The following is a 23329-nucleotide window of genomic DNA, read 5'->3' as shown; positions in this document are numbered from 1 at the left end:
ATTCTAGCTTTTCCACTACCAAGTTCATTGAATATAGGACTTACATCCTTGTACCTATATTCTCCTCACACATGTGTACCCTTGCACATGAGATGTATATATACCTCATTGTGGTTATCTTTGTTCTTTGATGCTTGTTAATATAGAGAAAGGTCTTTAGCTACACTCTTGTTAATCATCCCCCATTTATCGTATTCTTCATAAGTGTAACTTCCTCTCTCTCTCTCTCTCTTCACCTCTCACATACACCCACACACATCACATAATATTCCGCTACTTAATCACATACGTGATTAACCATTCACATAATTAGATACTAATTAACCCTTACTAAATTACCTAATTATTAACAGATGATTTCGGTGGAAATGATAAATTTGGTTGGGCGACCAAGCTGGTGAGAGTTGGGTGACTGATCGGACATAGTTGGGCAACCAGATGTGGTTGGGGGACCAAGCTAGTGAGAGTCGGGCTACTAACCGGACATAGTTGGGCAACCAGATGTGGTTGGGCAACTATTGCCAACTTATGCATTCGCGAGTTTCTTTTTTATCCAAATTGGATAGTGGTGTATCGCGCCCTCAGATACACAACCTACATTGTCTGTGGCCGCCATTCCTTCATCAAGGCTATTTATGTTTTGGTAGCGGTTAATATATATATAGGGTATGCATTTGTGGGAGAAATGCCCACCCATGCATTATACCATGCCTTCCAAGAGCCATCCATTATCACTCTACTATGTACTTGTAGCTGTATCTCTCTCGCAATGTTTGAGGCAGAGCTCTTGTGGAACGAGTTCTTCATAGACCCACCCAAGTTTGGCGATAATCGATTCGTTAAGGTAAAAAAGAAAGCATTGCCGATTCTCTGCAATTAATCTCTCTTTGTTATGTGCTCTCATGCTTGCGTCTTTTCTTCATACTTCCATAGAGAGGCCCAAGTTCCTCTGATTTCAGACACAAACAAACAGGGCAAGCCGTATGGGTCGAGGGATGGAACAGCCCACCTTACATAAAAAACAAACGGAGAAGTATGAATTCGTGTGTTGTTGTTGCCAATGACTATGATCTTGATCGAACCACTCTTCTGAACCTCATAAAGGAGTGTGGAAAAGAGAAGGACTTATGGAAAGCTAGACGTATACATGATGATATTGTAAAGAAAGAGTGGATTCCTAAAGATGTTCACGTTGCAACTGCACTGCTTACCACATATGCCAGATGTAACGAACTAAGTAATGCACGAGAAGTGTTTGATCAGATCCAGTCTCGAGATGTGGTCTCTTGGAATGCCCTTATCAGTGGCTATGTTCAGCATGGCCTCGCCCATGAAGCCATAAAATGCTTTGAACAAATGCAAGACGAGGAAATCCAGCCCAACCCCATTACTTTTACATGCATTCTGAAAGCTTGCGGCATGGTTGGGTTTTTGCATGTTGGGGAAGATATTGATTCCACGATAAGAAAGCAAGGTTTATTGCAGAGAGATGTCGTGCTTGGCACTGCACTGGTGGATATGTATTCGAAATGTGGTGCATTCGAGAAAGCACGAGATGCATTCGAACATCTTCCAGCTCGGAATGTAGTATCATGGACTTCTTTAATCAGTGGGTACACTCAACATGGGCATGGAGAGGAAGCCTTAAAATGCTTTAGGCAAATGCAAGACACTGGAGTCTATCCAAATGCCATCACTTATATCTCCATCTTGAAAGCTTGTGGTATGACTAGATCGTTAGAGATTGGGGAGGAAATCGATGTGGAGGTTAGAAAACAAGGGCTATGTCTGAAAAATATTGTGCTGGGAAATTCGTTAGTGGCCATGTATGCCAAGTGTGGTGCACTTGATAAAGCTAGAGAAGTATTTGAGCATATTCTTCCGAAACAGGATGTTGTTTCATGGAATGTCTTGATTGATGGATATGCTCAACATGGGTTTGGTCATGAAGCTTTGAAATTGTTCAGACGGATGCAAGATGTGGGTGTCTACCCAGATGTGATAACTTTTGTGTGCATTTTGAAAACTTGCAGTATTCTAGGATTGTTAGAAATTGGTAAAGATATTGATGCTGAGATCAGAAAGCGGGGATTGTTGCGAAAAAATGTGGTGCTAGGCACTGCATTGGTGGACATGTATTCCAAGTGTGGTGCATTAGAAAAAGCACAAGAAGTATTTGAAGAGATTCCAAAGTGGGATGTTGTATCTTGGAATGCCTTAATTAGTGCATATGTCCAAAATGGGCTTGCTGATCAAGCATTAGAATGCCTGAGAAAGATGGAAGATGTTGGGGTTTGTCCAAATGCAGTCACTTACATTTGTGTCCTGAAAGCTTGTGGCATTGTTGGATCTTTGGAGATTGGGGAAGATATAGATGCCGAGTCCAGAAGACAAGGGCTATTGCATAAAGATGTTGTGCTTGGCACTGCCATAGTGGACATGTATTCCAAATGTGGGGATTTGGAGAAAGCATTGGAAGTGTTCAAGCTGCTTCCGATACGGAATGTTGTGTCATGGACTGCCTTGATTTCTGGATATGCCCAAGTGGGTCAGGCTAATGTGGTAAAAAATTTATACACAGAAATGAGGAGAGAAGCTATTGTGCCAAATTCTGTTACGTTCATTGTCCTGCTAACGGCATGTAGCCACGCAGGAGAAGTGGAAGCTGCAGAGAAGTTGTTTGATGAAATGTGTGCGGGTTATCACCTTACTCCTACACTAGGACATTATGCATGTATGATCGATATATTTGGCCGTGCCGGACACTTTGACAAGGCAAAAGCCCTACTTGAGAAGGTGCCATTTTCAGATTGCCTACCATTATTCTTGGGTATATTGGGTGCTTGCCACAAATGGAGGAATGTGAATATCGGGAGATGGGCATTTGAACAATCTCTGGAGTTGGATTTGCAATGTAGCGTTGCATATATTTGCATGGAAAATATATATATTGCTGCAGGAATGCAACAAGAGGCGGGCAGAATTGAAGCTTTGAGATTGAAAAATGGAGCATGGAAAAGACCTGGACGTTGTTGGTGGACTGATGCTAATACTCAGAAGGTGCATTCATTTCTCGTGGCTGATCACAACCATCCACAGAGTATGCACATATACAAGAAACTAGAAGAAATCCATCGAAAACTATTACAGGCTGGGTATTCACCGAGTTTGCACTGGGTATCACAACCCCTTTCAGAGAACAAAGGAAATGAAGATGTTTTGTGTGGCTGTAGTGAGAAGCTTGCTATTGCTTGTGCCCTGGTTAATACACCCAAAGGTGTGCCGATTCGTATTACAAAGAATATCCGAATATGTGATGATTGTCATTCTTCCATGTCACTTATATCAACAATAGAGAAGCGCTGGATTCAAGTGAGTGATGGAAACCGTGTTCACATTTTTGAGCATGGTAGATGTATTTGTGATGATCAATATTTGTGACGCAAACTCCTTAGATGCTCTGTGTGGAACTCATCACTAGCATAAGGCAATGAAATCTTTGACCATTTAGACTGGATATTTGGGTTGAAGTGATGAATGGATACAATTAGGGTAAAATATGCTGTCAATTGGGAAACTGTAGGTTATGACCTGTTGGAATTATAGAAACTGTGTATCATGTGCATTTGGATCTTTATTTGACTCTACAGCAAGTGTATATATATCTCATGAGATGTGAGAAAATGAGAATACTCTCCGTTTGTAACATATGATTCTTTATTTTTGCATATTTACCACTGCTTTAAACACCCTTTTTTTCTAGTAGCTTTGGGTTGCGCTTTGATCTTGAAATTAAACCATTTTACTACATGACTGCATGACTTTCAGTGGATGCATGCAGTCTTGAGGTCAATTGGACTTTAGGATAACCATTTATCAACATCTTTACCTAGAGAATTCAAAGGAGTTAGTGTACAAAACATGTCAATTGATAGAAAGCAATAACATTGAGCACTCATTCACATTACATTCGTGGGAGGCTTGCGTGAGAGAATAAAGAGGACCAACAAGGCAAGATCAAGAAAGAGAAGGAAAGAAGGAAAGAGGAGGGTGTAGGCATAGTGAATTAGAAGTGATGATTGAGAGTGAATTAGGTGTGAAGCCTAAAGTATGATAGGAGAGAAAACACACATTGTAACAATTGAAGTAGTTCCTATTGCATAATTGTATAATGAAAAAGCCAGGAGTTTAGTGATATATGACCTACCATGTGTGAGAACACTCATGTAGGCATCCCACTCTACGTAGCTTCATCCTAGTGCACTGTGTAGAGAAGATAGACCTTGTGTAGATATCATGCTATGTGATTAGCTATGAAAGTCCTTGACCAACCACCACCTTCAATCGATAACCTTTTCTAGTGAGTTCAAACCCCAAGGACAAAACATTTTGGTAATCCCACCATATAAGGAAGCATGGCAAACAACTTAGCATACATGTGTGAACTAAAACATAAAACAATGCTTGATGTGGGTATGTGGGCTCATATGACAAGCATGAGGAAAATGGATCTAGGAGAGTGTGAATCACAATGGCATGTGGACTAGTGAAGTTAGGAAATAATAGAGCTTGTCATCCTAACTATCAACATTGATCTTTGTATACCATGAAGTAGGTTAGCAATAAAATAATGAACATGCACACAAGAATGAGAAGAATGTGAGACATCAAGCACCCACCAAGTAGAGGCAATAATGTGTGGCAACTTCTAGAGATCCCTCATTACCTACACAATACCTATTGCCCCATTACCCAAGTCAAAGAGATGGCAATGATTCATAATGTGGGACGGATAAACCAAAAGATCATCTAATGGGCGAAAAATCCACATGAGTTAGATTGGCACAATTGTTGTATACAAGCGTGCGTAAGTGGAAGAAACAATCACATTCCTATTTAAACTTTGTTTGATTTTTGATGCAGTATTTATGCGCCAAATTTCACATTGATCCTCTACCTCCACTCTATGATCATAGTCAAGAGTGCTTGTTTAATGTGTGCTATGTGGATGACTAAACTAGTATGGTTCAACTAGCGTGGATATCAAAATGGGAATTCTTCTCTTTGGTGCACACTGGCCAACTCAAGCATCCAACCAATCAATGTCCATTGCAAAAGAAGAAACCATCGGGATTAAGAGGCTCGTCTTCAAGTGGAATGGGTTTCAACTCTTGACAAAACTCGTGAATTCCAAGAGTACATTGTATGTCATGGAGCTCGTCCACCTCAATCCAATGTTTTGAATGTTTGGCCTTGGGAGTTGAGCACTAGCACCAATTTAGCAGTTATCCACAACATGGTGTGTGCTTCAAGCGAAAACATAGTTAAAACAACAACAAGACCCTTAACATGATCGTCAAGTGGCCCCACTCATTGACGAATTGTCGCCCCACTCGAGTTAATGACCACACACATGCGAACCAATGAACATCCTACAAATCATGCTTCTAGAGGATAGTTTCATGAGTGCAACCTCAACCATTGTCACACCTCAATGGATGGTTGTAGTACATGAAGATGGAGAGGACATCAAACCACTCATTGCAGGAGCTTATAGATGAAGGGCCCCTCGAACAACTACATAAGATGTAGGGATGATGGAGTACTACTCCAACTTTGGTTGCTCAACAGGTTGTTAATCACACCACTCCCACAACTGACGAAACAATTATGGTTATGGGAATGACATTGCTCCAACAACACACACCCTTGAACCCATTGAAGGTGAACCTAGGATTCAAAGAAGTTGTAGAGGTAGTCACGAGACTCTAAAGTAAGCTAGAGAAGCTGATTTTCTATAATTGACCGGGTCAACTATAGAAGATCAACAACAAGTGCAACCATTGCCCCATTGGAAGTTTGATATGCAACGCTGACTTAATAAACCAAAATGAAAGCTTTAAAAACGTGTTGTTGGTCATTTCAATGCAATTGATTAACTTATGTAAGTCGTCTAAGCACTAACTAGCAAAGTTTGCCACTACCCAAAAAAGAACCAAAGCAACTTCCCAACATATGTAGTAGGAACTACAAGCCATCATCACTCAATGGGTGAAGAATGAGCACAAGTCTTTGGGTACATGCTCGGACCGGGGAGCTTGATGGCCGGTAGGGAGCTTACAACCTGAACCAACTGAGTGATCACTATGGCCAAAGTTGGTCAATCCGACCAAAGGCGAGCCAACTCGGTCGATCCGACCAAAGGCAAGCCAGTTGAAGCCCATGCATGGCTATATTTGTAAATACATACATACATACATACATACATACATATATATATATATATATATATATAGAGAGAGAGAGAGAGAGGGCAAGGTTGTTAGAAGTATCAGAGTTGTATAATTTGAATGTGGTGAAGTAGTGTTGTGTGATATTCTGCTTTGGTCTCTCTCTCTCTGTACTGTCTTGCTCATCTCTCCACGTACTATCGTGCGGTTCTGTTGTTCTATTGACGCCGCCTCTGTCTGTTGTTTTGTTGTGCCATCTGCTGTCGTCGGTTGCCATCTGCTCACGTCTGCTGCTGACGTCGCCTGTTGCCCCTTGCCTGTTGAAAAGAATGGTGTGCGGAAGCAATATAGGAAAACCGAACAACCGAAAACGCAAGTTTAATGGAAAGCTTAGGTTTGCACAGTATGCACGGGAGAGAGAGAGAGAGAGTAAACACAAGAACTTAATTCAAAAACAATACTCGATCTGTACATACATCGTGCTCAGTGAGCACCTTTTATACAAGCCCTGACAATCGGGTTGACACAAGTACTGACAGTACTTTACTGCTCATAAATGAGCCTCGACACTCACTCCCAAAACTATTCCTTACGAGGAATATCTTTCAATCGGCCTCGCGGTTTACGCACCGCTACGATCATGTTATGCGTACCGATTTTACGCACCCAGTCTACGCATTGGTTACGCATCGTATTACGCACAAATGTTGAGCTTGTCTCTCAACACTCCCCCTCAAGCTCAACTTGAGGTTCCGCCTGCTCCGTCGGATCTACGCTCCGGCTTCTCCTGGCTCCACGCCTCACTCACGCTCCTCGGCCTGTTCGACTCTGCGCGCTTCGACCCTTCCGGTCGGCTTGTCTGCTCCCACGGCCCTTCACAACTCCCTTGTTGTCGCGGTGTTGGTGCTTCTCCTGCTGCCTTCTTCTCTGATTGGTCCTTGGTTGATTCAGTGCATCCGAATCAAACATCTAAACTGACTCGGCTACCTCCGATCGATTTTCGCTCTCGTCCGAGTTGGCTGTCTCCAACTCGTCTTTGGTCTTCCCACCCTTGACTGCGTCATCTCCCCCATGCTTGGTTGACTTCGGCTCTTCCTTTCGGCTGCTCCCCTTATGTCCGCTTTGGGATTCTTCCGCGGATCCACCCTCGGCTTCTTCAGCCGATCCGAAGTCGAATTCGACATCCGACTCGGCGTCGCGGTCTTCTCCGCTCCTTTCCGGATTCCTTCCATGGTCATTCGGGATGTCTCTCCCCCTCAAGTTCGGCACGTCGAGGTGACGCAACCAAAGCGCACTTGAGAATTGCCGCAACTTGTCCAGACCAAGGGGCTTGGTGAAGATGTCGGCAGTTTGCCGATTTGTCGAAACATACTGAAGTTCGACTTCACCAGAAAGGACACGCTCACGGATAAAATGGTAGTGCACCTCAATGTGCTTGGTCCGTGCGTGGAAAACGGGGTTCTTTGCGAGCTGGATGCTGCTGAGGTTGTCGTAGTAGATTGTCGTCAGATCGGACACCTCCTCTTGCAGGTCCTTAAGTAGCCACTTCAACCATATGGCTTCGCATGTCGCAACAGCCGCTCCTCTATACTCAGCTTCGGTGCTCGACAATACAACTATCGGCTACTTCTTACTACTCCACGCTATCGCGGCACTCCCAAGAGAGAATGTGTATCCGGACGTGGATCGGCGATCGGCGGCGTTGCCAGCCCAATCAGCATCAGTGTAGCCGACCAACTGCGAGGTTGTACCGGTCCGATATAGCAGTCCCCGGTCCTTAGTGCCGCTTACGTACCGCAGTACGCGTTGCGCATATTGAAGGTGCTCCTCGGTAGGCCGCGCCATGAACTGACTAATCACCCTGACCGGGTAGCTGAGATCTGGTCGGGTGATGGTCAAGTATATAAGGCTGCCGACTATCTGTCGGAACCTCATCGAGTCGCATATCTTTCCGGACTCGGGGCGAAGCTTGATGGTTCTATCCAGAGGAGTCAAGACGGACTTACAGTCTGCCATCCCGAATTTGAAGAGCATATTCAGCGCGTTGTCGTAGTGTATTTCGTACACTACGTGAAAAAGTAAAAATAATATAACCGATTTAATTACATATAAATAAATAAAATAAGAATATCAAGATATTTATCACGTGCATAGGGCAAGATTCGAACCTTGTACCTCCACGTAACCAAACCTCAACTTTACCATTATGCTACCTTATCTTTAGTGTTCTATAAATAGATTTAATAACTATAATTGCTTTATTTGCGCCTACCTTTATTAAAAAGGTAAATCATGTATTTTTAGAGTGCGTGAATATTTTATAGAAAAACGCAAGCAACTAAAAAGTGACTCATGCACATCTAGCGTGCATGAGCACTATATTTAGCAAATAAAAGCAAGGATTAGAAAAGCATCACATGCACATTTAGTGTGCATGAACATATTAGAAAAAAAAGCATGTAGCTATGCTTAGTCTCTCCCATCACTACATAAGGATGGGGAGCACAATGTAATAGGTGTGTGAAAAATATTTGGGAAATTGGATATATTTCCTAAAACACCAATTAATAAAATATACTCGTGGGATTCACGAAGTTTAAGATAATCTATCTCTTTCAATCTAAATTCATATTCTTACATAAATATTGATTAATGTAATACTTGTGGGATTCACAAGGTTTGATCTCTTTTCTCAATCTACTCTAATCTATTCTAAATTATTTCAATTTATTACTACGATTTAGATAAACTAAAACAATTATACTTGTGGGATTCACAAGTTTCTATATATCTTTCTAATAATCTATTCATTACTAGCCTCATCTCATATTCTTCTTTCTCCTAGTCCAAAACCTCGGTGGTTCCCACCCGACTCACGCAACGATCCGGAGCCGAAAGGCACGACACAGTTGGTGAAGCCGACGTGAAGGCGGGTGGCAAGGAGATGGAGAATCAACAAGAGGCGATGAACATGATGATGATGATGTTCGAGAGAATGCTACAAGAACAACGCGAGATGTCGGAGATCACGACAGTAGTACAACGGCTCGTGCAACAGAACGGGCAATTCGATGGAAAGGACGTGTCACGCTATCTACGTGACTACAAAATGGAGATGTTGCGATATGGTATCTCAGAAAGATTGCAAGTGTTATCTTTCAACCGGGTGGCTATGGATGAGCTTCAAGAGAGAATCCACGAGATACGGCAACAAAGCCCGATGTGGGAGTCCTTTGAAGAAGCTATACGAGACACATATGACTATCTAAGACCGAAGCGGACGAGGACATGGTCCACGAACGGCGGTCAACAGTGGGTGAAAAGCGGCCACCGACTACCACCGAAGGAGAGCTTGATGCGGAAGGGTTCGGAGATGCATGAAAAGTCGCAAGTCGACATTGAAGGGGAGCTTAAAACCGAACCAAAGTCGAGGCCAACAAAGGACGAGGAGGAGGAAGATCGAGGACGAAAGGGTATCCCCACACCGGTTCCAGAGACTTTGGCGGTTGTGCCTGTGCACCAACGTGAGACCGGAGAGACGGAATGTGTCGGCGGAAAAGTGGAGGACCGGAAGGGCAACGAGGAAGACAAAGTAAATGAGCACGAACGAAGGGATTCCTTCACCATTGTTTCGGAGACTTCGGTACTGGAGCCTGGGTGTCGACATAACACCGAAGATAAGGAAAGTGGCGGCAACGAAACGAAGGTCGAAGCCGATGCATACGAAGGAGAGATAGCCAAGGAGAACATGGCTATGGGTGAAACAACGGAAGATGATAATACCGAGGATTCCTACCCACTAATTCTAGAGACTTCGGCGGTTGTGTCCGAGAACCAACGTGAGACCGGAGAGACGGGAGGTGGCAGCAAGGAAGGTAAAGTCGGAAGCCGGTTCGGATGGAAGATGATCCGTCTGAAATTCCGATGTAAAGAAAAGCATGACAACGCGAAGGTCGGGTCTACAATGGGAGAAGCATGTAATACGGAGCACGCACTACGGCACCAAAAGAAGCACGTGCTACGGCGTAAAAAGAAGCACGCGCTACGGTGCAAAAAGAAGCATGCACTACGGGGTAATACGGCGCATGCACTACGATGGAATACGAAGCATGCGCTACGGCCTAATACGACGCATGCGCAACATCGAGAAATAAAGCATGCATTAAAGCCGCACAAGGACCTAACAGCGAGCGCGTATTCGGAGGTCGACATCGACGCGTGGGTAGAACCTACGGAAGACAAGCGCGGAGTGGAGAGAGACAACACACCGAGATGCTCAAGAGTACCACAAGGGACCATGACAACCACTCATGGCAATGCAAAGAATGAACAAAGAATATGGTGGATCGGATGGCGACAATGGTTCGGGTGGAAAGAATGGGTCTACTCAAAATGGAGAGACAAAGTTGACATAGCGGGACAAACGGAGGATGAAGGGGAGACAACGAGCATCGGCAACTTCGGCACATACCGGAGGATGTGCGGGTTCGGAGGGGGCGAGTGTCGTAGTGTATTTCGTACACTACGTGAAAAAGTAAAAATAATATAACCGATTTAATTACATATAAATAAATAAAATAAGAATATCAAGATATTTATCACGTGCATAGGGCAAGATTCGAACCTTGTACCTCCACATAACCAAACCTCAACTTTACCATTATGCTACCTTATCTTTAGTGTTCTATAAATAGATTTAATAACTATAATTGCTTTATTTGCGCCTACCTTTATTAAAAAGGTAAATCATGTATTTTTAGAGTGCGTGAATATTTTATAGAAAAACGCAAGCAACTAAAAAGTGACTCATGCACATCTAGCGTGCATGAGCACTATATTTAGCAAATAAAAGCAAGGATTAGAAAAGCATCACATGCACATTTAGTGTGCATGAACATATTAGAAAAAAAAGCATGTAGCTATGCTTAGTCTCTCCCATCACTACATAAGGATGGGGAGCACAATGTAATAGGTGTGTGAAAAATATTTGGGAAATTGGATATATTTCCTAAAACACCAATTAATAAAATATACTCGTGGGATTCACGAAGTTTAAGATAATCTATCTCTTTCAATCTAAATTCATATTCTTACATAAATATTGATTAATGTAATACTTGTGGGATTCACAAGGTTTGATCTCTTTTCTCAATCTACTCTAATCTATTCTAAATTATTTCAATTTATTACTACGATTTAGATAAACTAAAACAATTATACTTGTGGGATTCACAAGTTTCTATATATCTTTCTAATAATCTATTCATTACTAGCCTCATCTCATATTCTTCTTTCTCCTAGTCCAAAACCTCGGTGGTTCCCACCCGACTCACGCAACGATCCGGAGCCGAAAGGCACGACAGCGTAATGGCGTTGGCTGATCAATATGCCTTCGGGGGTACGGATCACTTCGATCCCGAAGAAGTAATGAAGGTCTCCCAGATCCTTCATGTCAAATGATGCCGTAAGCTGGAGCTTCACGCGGTTGATTTCACTTAGGTCGGCGCCGGTGATGACCAAGTGATCAACATAAAGTAGAATACTAACCGGCACGAGTCGACCTTTTCGGATGAACAGTGAGGAGTCCGATTTCGACGTCGCAAAGCCCATCCGACGCAATTGTTGCGTGATCTTCGCATTCCAGGCACGCGGGGCTTGCTTTACTCCATAAAGGGACTTCTTCAATCGGCACACTACCGACGTGTTCGTTCCGGAGTGAAATCCGGGGGGTTGTACCATGTACACCTGTTCCTCAAGCTCACCTTGCAGGAACGCATTCTTTACATCCATCGGATGTAAGTGCCACCTCTTTCCCGCAGCTACCGCGAGCAAAACATGGACAATCGTCATCTTCGCGACCGGCGCAAACGTCTCATCGTAGTCGATGTCGTGTTTCTGCACGTAGCCTTTTGCCACTAATCGGGCCTTGTATCGGTTGACCGAGCCGTCGGTGTTGTACTTGACCTTGTACACCCACCTACATCCGATCGGCTTCACACCCTTCGGTGCCTCAACTAGGTCCCAGGTCTCGTTTTCCGCCAATGCGTGCATCTCTTCCTCCATCGCGGCGTGCCAATTCGCGTCCTTAGCCGCTTCTACGTAACTCTCCGGCTCATGCACTTCCGCTACACGGGTCATGTACGCATAATGATGCGCCATGTACTTGTTGTATCCGAACCGCACAACTGGGTTCTTCTGGCTAGTAGATCGGCGTAATTGGTCATTAGCCTTCTTGGCCGACGTGGACTTCGCTCTTGAAGACCTGTCACCGCTTCCCTCGGAGTCGGACTCGCGTTGGTCTGACTCATTCCTATCTATGTCGGAATCCGACACCTTCTTCTTCCCTTTCTCTTTGCGCGTAAGCCGTCTCCTAGGCTTCCTGCGCGGGGAATGCACGACCGAGTCTCCACTACTCGCCGGCTCTTCATCGGACTGATCGAACCAACTCAGTCGTCCATTCGGTCCGCTTAACCGAAACGAAATCGAACTCTCTTCACGGGTCCCGATTTCAGGCTCCTCCGAAGGCATCTCAGTCTTGCTAACCTCATCTTCAGAGCTCGGATTGGAGTTGAGATCCAGAGTCAGAGGCAAGTACCAGGACGCGGACTCATCAAACACAATGTCGCGGCTCACGCATGCTTGTTTGGTGCCCGGGTTATAACACTTATAACCCTTCTGCTCGTCTGAGTAACCGACCAAGATACACTTCTCGGCTTTCGCGTCCAACTTCCTCCTTTTCTCCTTCGGTACATGCACATACGCAATGCTACCGAAAACTCTCAAGTGTCGTAGATTCGGCTTCCTTCCGAAATACTGCTCATGCGCCGACACTTTTTCTCCGATCCGATTCTGGATGTATACCATGGTTCGTACCGCCTCGGCCCAATAGAACTTGGGCAAGCTCTTTTCTTCTAGCATTGCCCGCGCCGCTTCCACAACCGATCGATTTTTCCTCTCAGCCACACCGTTTTCTCCGGCGTGTATCTACAACTAAATTCACTTTGAATTCCCATCTGTTGTAGATAACCGTTGAATTGACCGGAAAAGTATTCTTTTCCACCATCCGACTGTAGGCACTTGATCTTTCTTCCTGTTTCCGTTTCCACGAACCTGTTGAGGTCCCAGAAACAGTCGAAGACTTCGCTTTTCCTCTCAATGAGGTAGATCCACGCGTGCCGCATGTAGTCGTCGATGAAGGAGACGAAGTATCGGCTCCCGCCAAGACTAACGTTTTGTGCCGGCCCCCACACATCGGAGTGTATCAAGTCGAGCTTGTTCCGGCTCCGGTTACGATCATTGGGGAATGGAAGTCGGTGTTGCTTCCCAAGCTGGCAGGCTTCACAAATTTGTGCCTTCCGGCCACTAAATTTGGGCAGTCCGAACACCGCCTGTTTCGATTGCAGGTCCTGAAGCCGCTGGTAGTTGACGTGGCCTATCCGCTTGTGCCATAAGTCGATGTCCTACTTGACTTTTTTTCCCTTCTTGAACATTGCGGTGCGACCGTCAGTAGAGTCGAGGATGAACATCCTCCCATCTCTGCGCCCTTGCGCAATAATACGGCCTTCTTCCTCAATGAAGCACCCGAGGTGTGTAAACCGGACCTGCATCCCTTGGTCGACGATCTGTCCGACCGACACCAAATTCTTCGTGATTGTCAGAACGTGTAGCACGTTCATGAGTTTCCCTTTCTGCCCGACGTGGGTCAAGGGAACTTCTCTGACATTCGCGATCGGATGCGGAGTGTCGTCTCCGATTGCGACTACTCCCGGTTGCGTCGGTTTCTCAAGGTATGAAAACCACTCCTTGTGGCACGTCATGTGGTTTGACGCGCCAGAGTCGACGTACCACACTTCATCCGATTTCGGGGCAGATTGCTTCATTGAGTCTGCTTCATGTCTCGTCACGAAGACTGACCCTTTTCTGGCTTCTCCGAATCCTGCGGCGTAGTGTGATCATTGCCAATTTCTTTTGTCGGTCTATCCGGAACCTGATCCGGACCCAGTTCTCTCCGAATCGGCGCGCTTTTTCCAAAACTCGCTCTCCCTGTGGCCTTTCTTGCCACAGTACCAGCATTCCACAACGGATTTCCCTTGCCGGTTCTTGTCGCCTCGACTCCCCCTGTTTCCAGAGGGTCTGGAATTGCTATCGGCATCACTTTGGTGCCTTCTTCCTTGATCTCGTCGGCCGCCTCCATTGCGTACCGACTCGCCTCGTCCGCCATGACCACGGGGCCTCTCTCCCTCCGTGTACAACATCTTGTTGTCGGCATGCGTGCTTGTCGACGCACCTGCGTGGTTCTCCTCTATAAGGAGCATCGACTGTAAGTCGAAAAACGACGACGTATTCTCCCGGGTACACACAATAGTTCGGAACGCTCCGAACTTTAACGCCAAACCCCCGAGACAGACCTGGACCATCTCGTTTTCCTCGATGTTCACATCGATGGAGGCTAATGAGTCACATATGTCCTTGATCATCGAGGTATAGTCAACCACCGACAAATCCCGTTGTCGTAGGTTGCTCAGCTACTGTCGGAGCTGAAGCTTCCTGGCTATGATGCTCGCGGCGAAGATCTTCTTCAGATTTTCCCACGCACCCTTCGGCGTTTTTGCATCCCGAACGTAGCTTAATAGTTGTTTGCCCACACAAGACGCGAAACAGTACAACACTCTGCTCGCCGATTGTTCCCACGCTGGGAAGTCTTTGTGTGTCAAATCGGGTGTTGTGTCATTTGCTCCATCGACATAACTCCAGTAACCGTGTCCGAGCAGGTACTGGTGCATCTTGTAGGACTAAGATGCATAGTTGGTTCTGTCGAGCTTCTTCGTCGGAAGCGAGCTAGCCATTCCTCTGTCCATCGGTTTTCTTGTTCTTCTTCGTTGCTTTTTCCTTCAAGCAAAGTCGGCTGCAGAGGTTCTCAACCCTCGCGCTCTGATACCATGAAAAGAATGGCATGCGGAAGCAATATAAGAAAACCGAACAACCAAAAACGTTGGTTTAATGGAAAGCTTAGGTTTGCACAGTAAGCACAGGAGTGACAGAGAGAGAGAGTAAACACAAGAACTTAATTCAAAAATAATACTCAATCTGTACATACATCGTGCTCAGTGAACACCTTTTATACAAACCCTGACAATCGGGCTGACACAAGTACTGATAGTACTTTACTGCTCATAAATGAGCCTCGACACTCACTCCCAAAACTATTCCTTACGAGGAATATCTTTCAATCGTCCTCACAGTTTACGTACCGCTACGACCATGTTATGTGTACCGATTTTACGCACCCAGTCTACGCACTGGTTACGCGTCGTATTACGCACAAATGTTGAGCTTGTCTCTCACCATCTATACGTGCATTGTCCACGTTCTTGTTCTTGTTACCGTTGTAAAGTGCACACCCTTGGTGGACCTTTGAGGTGTGTGCTTTTCACTTTGCCTGCCAGCCTCCTTTGGTGAGGGTTTTTTCAATGTACTTGTTGCGTGCTACATGGAACCGAGGAAATGCCGATGTGACTGCGACGTCCACACAAACTCGGCTAAGTTTCCCACCCTTTTCTTTTATCTTTCTTCTTATTGATACCACAATGACATCTAAATAAAGATATACAAGTTGAGGCTATAAGCAAAGAAGACTTTTTAGATCTGTTTAATCATTTAGCAAAAATAGAGATGGATATGAGAAAATGGGCGAAAGATGCCGAATCCCACAAGAAAAAAAGATAGAGAGGAAAAGACGCCATTAAGGCCGAAATAGAAAAACTTAAAGTGTAAAACACCTACCATAAAAAACAACTTACTGCCATCGCGGTGTCTAGGGAGGACGGTGAAATATCCTCCATAGAAGATATAAAGGAAGAGATTAAAAAAGTTAAAAAAGAAGTTAAAATTGACATGGAGTTAGCAAAAACGGGTTGGGTAGACGTGGTTAAAAGAAACATTAGAAAAGAAATAAAAGATAAAAACATTGTTAACACTACTCTTGAAGAAGAGAAAATGCGTCAGGCCCGACGCTTAAATGTACGTGTTATTGGGCTCAAGGAAGGTGCATCCCCCAACGAGGATGCTCAAACACTTGGGAAAATGTTAGGGTACACAGAGTCCCTACCTATCACCAAAGCTTGGAGGGTCGAGCGTGACCCAACTAGGAAGAGAGCCTTAGTCCTTCAATTTAAAGATTTAGAATCTAGAATCACATTCTTTAAGAAGATATCAATTCTACGAGGATTAGGTGGGGACCCTGTCTATTTAGATGAAGACCTTGCTAAGATGCAAATTGAGCACCGCAAGAGTTGTATGCCACGAGTCATGTGCACTCGTAAACAAGGGCATCGCGCCTTTTATCGAGACGGGTGAGTGATCATAAATTATTGCTCTACTAATTGACAGTGTGTGGCCCATGTGACAAAAAATACACTTAGGATGACCTTATGGAATTGTAACGGTGCACTCTGGACACACCCCGATCGCCTAGAGGAGATATTTTTTCTAAAGGTATCAGATATACTTTTTTTGGTTGAAACACACCAAAGCCCAAATAGAGGACTCCCATGAGTCGAAGGATTTCTTTGGGAGTCCACATTTAGGCAAACCTCACCTCGACGCACTACTAGAGGATTAAGAGGTGTCACAATATTGTTTCAGAGAAAACTACATAATAGGATAGAAATACTAAGGACAAACCTAGAAGCTCGTTGTATGTGGGTGAAAGTCTTCAAAAGCAAGGACCATGCAATTTTATTTGCCATTTGTTACTTTCCCCCAAAATGATCCCGTTATAATACGGATGGAGAGGCGAGTTTTGTTTATGAGGGAGTGCCACATGGGCCTTCTCCATACAAACCGTTATCGGATGACATAATCCGATACTCTTCCCAACGAGAAGTCTTCCTTATAGGATATTTCAATGCAAGAACCTAACAGGAACTACACGCTCCCTTTGAACAACGCTCGGCCACAACCGAGCCTAGAATAAAACACAGAAAATAGGGAATGAAACACAACACGATAGAGAGAAGAGTACACAGGATGTTTACGTGGAAAACCCAAACTCGGGAAAAAACCACGGCAGCCCACAGACCGCGAACTATCACTATGTCATAATGTACAATAAGAAAGCACCGAGGCCACGACCTCGAGCTTGCTATCTTCGCCACAGGCGGCGGTTACAATCAGAGGCAACGACCTCTTCCTCTCTCTCACTCTCTCTATACATAGTTGCACGCTCTAATCTTGCGCCAACAAGAATGACAACAACTATCATCGACATCAACAACAGTTTGCCCTAAGTCATATTTATACTAAAATGACTTTCGGCTATTTACAAATATAGCCCTGATGGACTCTCAGAAACATATTTACGAATATGTCCCTTCATCCGGTGAGCACTCTTCACCGAGCCTGCATCATCCGGCGCTTGCCGGGTACTCGTCTTCTGGTTCTCACCAGGTCATCCGTAGCCGGGTACTCCTCATCCGGTTCTCACCGGGTCTGCACCTGTAAGGAATAGACCCTTCTATTCACCTTCTTCACTCGGCCACAACCGAGTAAGCGCGAATCGATGGAGCAGAAAATAGGAACCACACGGAGAAACAAAACGCGAGTACACAGGGATTAACGTGGAAAACCCTAGACGGGAAAAACCACGGGAGTACAAGACTCCAAACCAACACTATACAGAGAAGTATACAATGGCGAGCTGCAAGGCGACGACCTTGAGCTCGCTGTCCTCGCCACAGGCGGCGGAAATACACAGAGGCGTCTACCTCTTCCTCTCTCGCGCTCTATCCTTTCTCGCGGCTGCTCTCTCTTCACTCCTCTAAAGTGGAAAAACAGAAAAATGAGAAGCAACAACAAAACAGTTTGCCCTAAGTCATATTTATACTTATATGACTTTGGGCTATTTACAACTATAGCCTCAGGGGCCCATAGCGAACATATTCACGGATATGTCCCTGCATCCGGATCGCTCTCCGGGTACATTCGTCATCCGGCACCGAAGTCAGGGTCTTCGTCATCCGGATCCGAAACCGAAACCGGGCTCGTCGGCATTCATCTCCGACATCCGACCATCCCATCCGAAGGGACCGTAATCTCAACAAACTCCCCCTTCACTTCGGCATGGGATGTCTCTCCAATCCGATCCTCTTCCGGCATGCTTCCAGCTTGTCGGGTGTGAGGACCTTGGTCAGCATATCCGACCCGTTCTCGTCCGTGTGGATCTTTGTCAGCACGAACTCCTTGTCTTCTATCCTTTCCCGGATCCAGTGATATCTTCGCTGGATGTGCTTCGTCCGGGAGTGATAGGCCGCGTTCTTCGCAAGGTGGATTGCACTCTGACTGTCGCAGTAGAGTCGGTACTCCTCCTGTCGGATACCGAGCTCTCTAATGAAGTCCTTCATCCATATTATTTCCTTGCCGGCTTCAACAGCTGCCATGTACTCCGCCTCCGTGGTTGACAACGCAACCGTCTTCTGCAGCCTCGACTGCCACGAAACAGCTCCCCCTGCATACGTCATCACATACCCTGATGTGGACCGGCTGGTATCTGCACCAGCCGACATATCCGAATCGGTAAAGCCGTCGAGTTCGGGCTTACCGGAGCCGAATCGGAGGCACACGTTTGCCGTGCCCTTCAGGTATCGGAGTATCCACTTGGCCGCGTTCCAATGCTCTTTGCCGGGATTGCTCATGTACCGGCTCACCACTCCGACTGCATATCCGATGTCCGGTCTCGTACACACCATGGCGTACATCAAGCTCCCGACGGCTGAGGCATACGGCACTCTCATCATATCCTCCTTTTCAGCCTTTGTCTTGGGACTTTGCTTGCTGGACAGCTTGCAGTTTGTCGGGAGGGTCGATCCGACCGGTCTTGCTTCCGACATGTTGAACCGGTGAAGCATCTTCGTCACGTACTTCTCCTGTGACAGCCACAACTGCTTCTTCTTCCGGTCCCGGATGATGTGCATCCCTAGTATTTGCCTCGCCGGACCCAAGTCCTTCATTGAGAAGGTTCGGTGAAGAGCCTTCTTCAGCATCCGTATCTTGACCTGGTCCCGTCCGACGATCAACATGTCGTCCACGTACAGGAGGAGTATTAGAGAGTCTCCGCCTTTGAACTTCTTCACAAACACGCAGTGGTCGGACTGCGTTTTGAGGTACCCTTCGTCGGTCATGAAGGAGTCGAACTTCCGGTACCATTGCCGGGGAGCCTGCTTCAGTCCGTAAAGGCTCTTCTTCAACCGGCATACCAGGTGCTCCTTCCCTTTCTTCTCGAATCCTTCCGATTGCTGCATGTAGATCTCTTCTTCGAGGTCACCGTGAAGGAATGCCGTCTTCACGTCCATCTGTTCTACCTCGAGGTCCATGCTTGCCGCTATGCTCAGCACCGTCCGGATGGAGGTCATCTTCACTACCGGGGCAAATATCTCGTCGAAGACGACGCCCTTCTTCTGCTGAAACCCCTTCACCACGATCCTGGCTTTGTATCTCGGGGGGTTTCCGGCATCTCCCGGTTTCAGCTTGAACACCCACTTGTTTCGAAGTGCCCGCTTTCCTTTCGGCAACTCCACAAGTTCATATGTGTGGTTCTCATGCAGGGAATCCATCTCGTCCTGCATGGCACTCAACCACCTGCGGCTCTGGGTGTCATGCTTTGCTTCTTCAAAGCTCTCCGGCTCCCCCTCGTCGGTTAGCAGCACGTGCTCTGGTTCCGGAAATCTCCGGGGGGCCCTTCTCTCTCTTAGAGGATATCTCCGTTCCGGAGCTTCGGTAACCGGTTCTTCCGATTCTTCTTCATCCGAATCCATTTCGGGATCGGGGCCGGTTCCGGTATCATTTTCGTCTTCTTCGGCCGGTTCGGTTTCTTCACCGTCTTCGGCCGGATCCTCGAGTGCTAACCGGTCCCTTGCCGGTCGGGACTGCTCCTCGTAGAGTTTATCCTCACCGGTCGACTTGGAGCTCTTCATCTTCTTCTCCGACTCCCAGTCGGTGAGTGTCTTGTCCTCCATGAAGATGATGTCTCGACTCCTGAATATCTTCTTGTCGACCGGGTCCCATACTCGGTAGCCGAACTCGTCGTCGCCGTATCCGAGGAATATGCATGGCCGGGTCTTTGGATCTAGCTTTCCTCTCCGGTCCTTTGCCACATGCACGTATGCGAGACACCCGAACACCTTCAGATGCCGGTAGGATACTTCCCTACCGGTCCACACTCTCTGCGGCGTGTCTCCGTCCAAAGGTACTGAGGGTGATCTGTTTATCACGTATGTCGCCGTCGACATCGCCTCAGCCCAAAAACCCTTGGGTAAATCCGCATGCGCCAGCATACTCCGGACCCTCTCCATTATGGTCCGGTTCATCCTCTCGGCCAGCCCGTTCAGTTCCGGCGTCTTCGGCACAGTAAACTCGAGCCGGATTCCCTTCGAGCGACAGTACTCCTGGAACTGTCCCCGGTATTCCCCTCCGTTATCCGCTCGTATCGCTTTCAGCTTCTTGCCGGATTCTCTTTCCACTCTCGCGTGGAGTTCTTTGAAGACGGACAACACTTGGTCCTTTGTCTTCATCGGTGCCGTCCACAGCTTCCGGCTGTGGTCATCAATGAATGTCACGAAGTACTGGGCTCCGCCATGTGACTTCGTTTCTACTTGACACACATCAGTGTGTACCAACTCCAATGGTACACTACGTCTCGTCGGTGGCCTTGAGTGGAAGGAGGCTCGGTTCTGCTTACCGGCCAGGCAATCGGTGCACTTCTCCAGGTGCACGTGCTTCACTGGAATAAGGTTGTCTTCTGCAAGCCTCTTCATCCCCTTCTCACTCATGTGGCACAGTCTTTTGTGCCACAGCTCACCGGCAGTGTCGGCTGCCACATTCAGCTCTTCCGGACATAACCAGGCATTCATCAGGTACAGTGTGTTGACCTTCCGGGCCCGAGCCACTATCAAGCTCCCCTTGCTGAACTTCATGACACCATTCCGGATGCTACCCGTGTAGCCTTCATCATCTAGCCTCCCGGCCGAAATCAGGTTCAGTCGGACCTCCGGAACGTGTCGGACATTCTTCAGCAGCATTTTGCATCCGGTCGGGGTTGTCAACCACACGTCTCCTATGCCGGCAATCCGGCACGTACCTTCGTTTCCCATCCGAACACAGCCATGCTCGCCGGCTGTGTAGGATGAGAAGTATCTTCTCTCCGGGGTCAGGTGGAACGATGCTCCGGAATCGACCACCCAAGTCGTCTCATCGCCGGCAATGTTTAGTTCACCTTCTTCGGTGATGAGCATGATCTCCTCTTCACTTGCCGCGAGTGCCGTCGTTCCTTTCCGGTCCTGTCCTCGCCGATCCGAACCTCTCCGGTCCGTGGCTCCCCGGTATGCACCGTTTCTCTCCGGTGACTTCTTCGAATCGGTGTCGTCGGCTCCGTTGTCTTTTCGGTAATGCCGACAATTCTTTCGGAAGTGCCCCGGCTTCCCACAGTGGAAGCATGTGGGCCTTCCTCTTGACTGCGACCGGGTCCCCGACTTCTCCCGTCTTTGCGGACTCCGGTTCCATTGTCTTCCCCGATCCGATTCGGTTAACAACATCTTCGGGTCGGAGGCCGGTTCCTTATCTCTCCGACGCGCTTCTTCATTCAAAATACTTGTCTTTACCGTTTGTAAGGACAAGTTATCTTCGGTGCAGGAGGTGCTGAGAGTTACCACCAAGTTCTCCCAGCTTTCCGGCAATGTACACATCAGGATAATGGCTTGCATTGCATCCTCCAACGGGAACTTGATCGCCACAAGCTGATTCACGAATCCCATGAACGTGCTTACGTGTTCCACCATACTCTCGCCATCCCGGTACTTGAGATTCACAATCTTCCTCATCAGGGAGGTCCGGTTCAGCGCATTCTTCCTCTCGTAGAGGCCCGACAGCTTCCGCCACATCTCATATGCGTTGGTGTCGTTCGCCACATGTTGTAGAACGCTCACGTCTACGTATTGCCGAATGGTTGCAACGGCTTTCCGGTTCAGAAGCCTCCATTCCGACTCAAGTACCCCCTTCGGTATTTCCGACCTGTCAATCGGTTCGTACAGGTCCCGAACAATCAGAAGATCCTCCATCTTGATCTTCCAGTCGGCGTAATTCTGTGCATTCAGCACCATCATCCCCGGCTGCCCGCTGCCGCCGCCTTCCATTTTCTGCAGCAGTTCGCTCTGATACCAGTTTGTAAGGAATAGACCCTTCTATTCACCTTCTTCACTCGGCCACAACCGAGTAAGCGCGAATCGATGGAGCAGAAAATAGGAACCACACGGAGAAACAAAACGCGAGTACACAGGGATTAACGTGGAAAACCCTAGACGGGAAAAACCACGGGAGTACAAGACTCCAAACCAACACTATACAGAGAAGTATACAATGGCGAGCTGCAAGGCGACGACCTTGAGCTCGCTGTCCTCGCCACAGGCGGCGGAAATACACAGAGGCGTCTACCTCTTCCTCTCTCGCGCTCTATCCTTTCTCGCGGCTGCTCTCTCTTCACTCCTCTAAAGTGGAAAAACAGAAAAATGAGAAGCAACAACAAAACAGTTTGCCCTAAGTCATATTTATACTTATATGACTTTGGGCTATTTACAACTATAGCCTCAGGGGCCCATAGCGAACATATTCACGGATATGTCCCTGCATCCGGATCGCTCTCCGGGTACATTCGTCATCCGGCACCGAAGCCGGGGTCTTCGTCATCCGGATCCGAAACCGAAACCGGGCTCGTCGGCATTCATCTCCGACATCCGACCATCCCATCCGAAGGGACCGTAATCTCAACAGCACCATCCAGCTCTTCGTAGCCGGGTACTCTTCATCCGGTTCTCACCGGGTCTGCACCATCCGGCTCTCCGTAGACGGGTACTCTTCATCCGGTTCTCACCGGGTCTGCACCATCCGACTCTCCGTAGCCAGGTACTCTTCATCCGGTTCTCACCGGGTCTGCACCATCCGGTTCTCTGTAGCCGGGTACTCTACATCCGGTTCTCACCGGGTCTACACCATCCGGCTCTCTATAGCCGGGTATGCTTCATCCGGTTCTCACCGGGTCTGTACCATCCAGC

The 23329-nt window shown here is 47.0% G+C and overlaps 1 protein-coding gene across 1 annotated transcript; it reads left to right on the top strand.

Annotated features, from left to right (window-relative positions):
* The first annotated feature begins 714 nt into the window (after nt 1-714).
* On the top strand, nt 715-3765 carry LOC147860232 (pentatricopeptide repeat-containing protein At1g11290, chloroplastic-like). Its single transcript, XM_087325163.1, has 2 exons — nt 715-844; nt 934-3765. Exons 1-2 carry the CDS (start codon nt 770-772, stop codon nt 3439-3441), a joined length of 2583 nt encoding a protein of 860 aa, XP_087181289.1. The 5' UTR covers nt 715-769; the 3' UTR covers nt 3442-3765.
* The last annotated feature ends 19564 nt before the right edge of the window (nt 3766-23329 follow it).

Source organism: Azolla caroliniana, unplaced genomic scaffold (assembly GCF_043228905.1).
Source record: "Azolla caroliniana isolate FFs.n. ecotype wild unplaced genomic scaffold, voAzoCaro1.0.p SCAF_9, whole genome shotgun sequence".
Lineage (NCBI taxonomy): Eukaryota > Viridiplantae > Streptophyta > Polypodiopsida > Salviniales > Salviniaceae > Azolla > Azolla caroliniana.
The sequence above is the reverse complement of the archived record's forward strand: the minus strand, read 5'-3'. Positions and strand labels throughout refer to the sequence as shown.

Coding starts and splice junctions, on each gene's coding strand:
- LOC147860232 (XM_087325163.1), top strand. CDS start 770: ATGTTTGAGGCAGAGCTCTTGTGGAACGAGTTCTTCATAGACCCACCC. Junction 845..933: donor GCGATAATCGATTCGTTAAG/GTAAAAAAGAAA, acceptor ATACTTCCATAG/AGAGGCCCAAGTTCCTCTGA.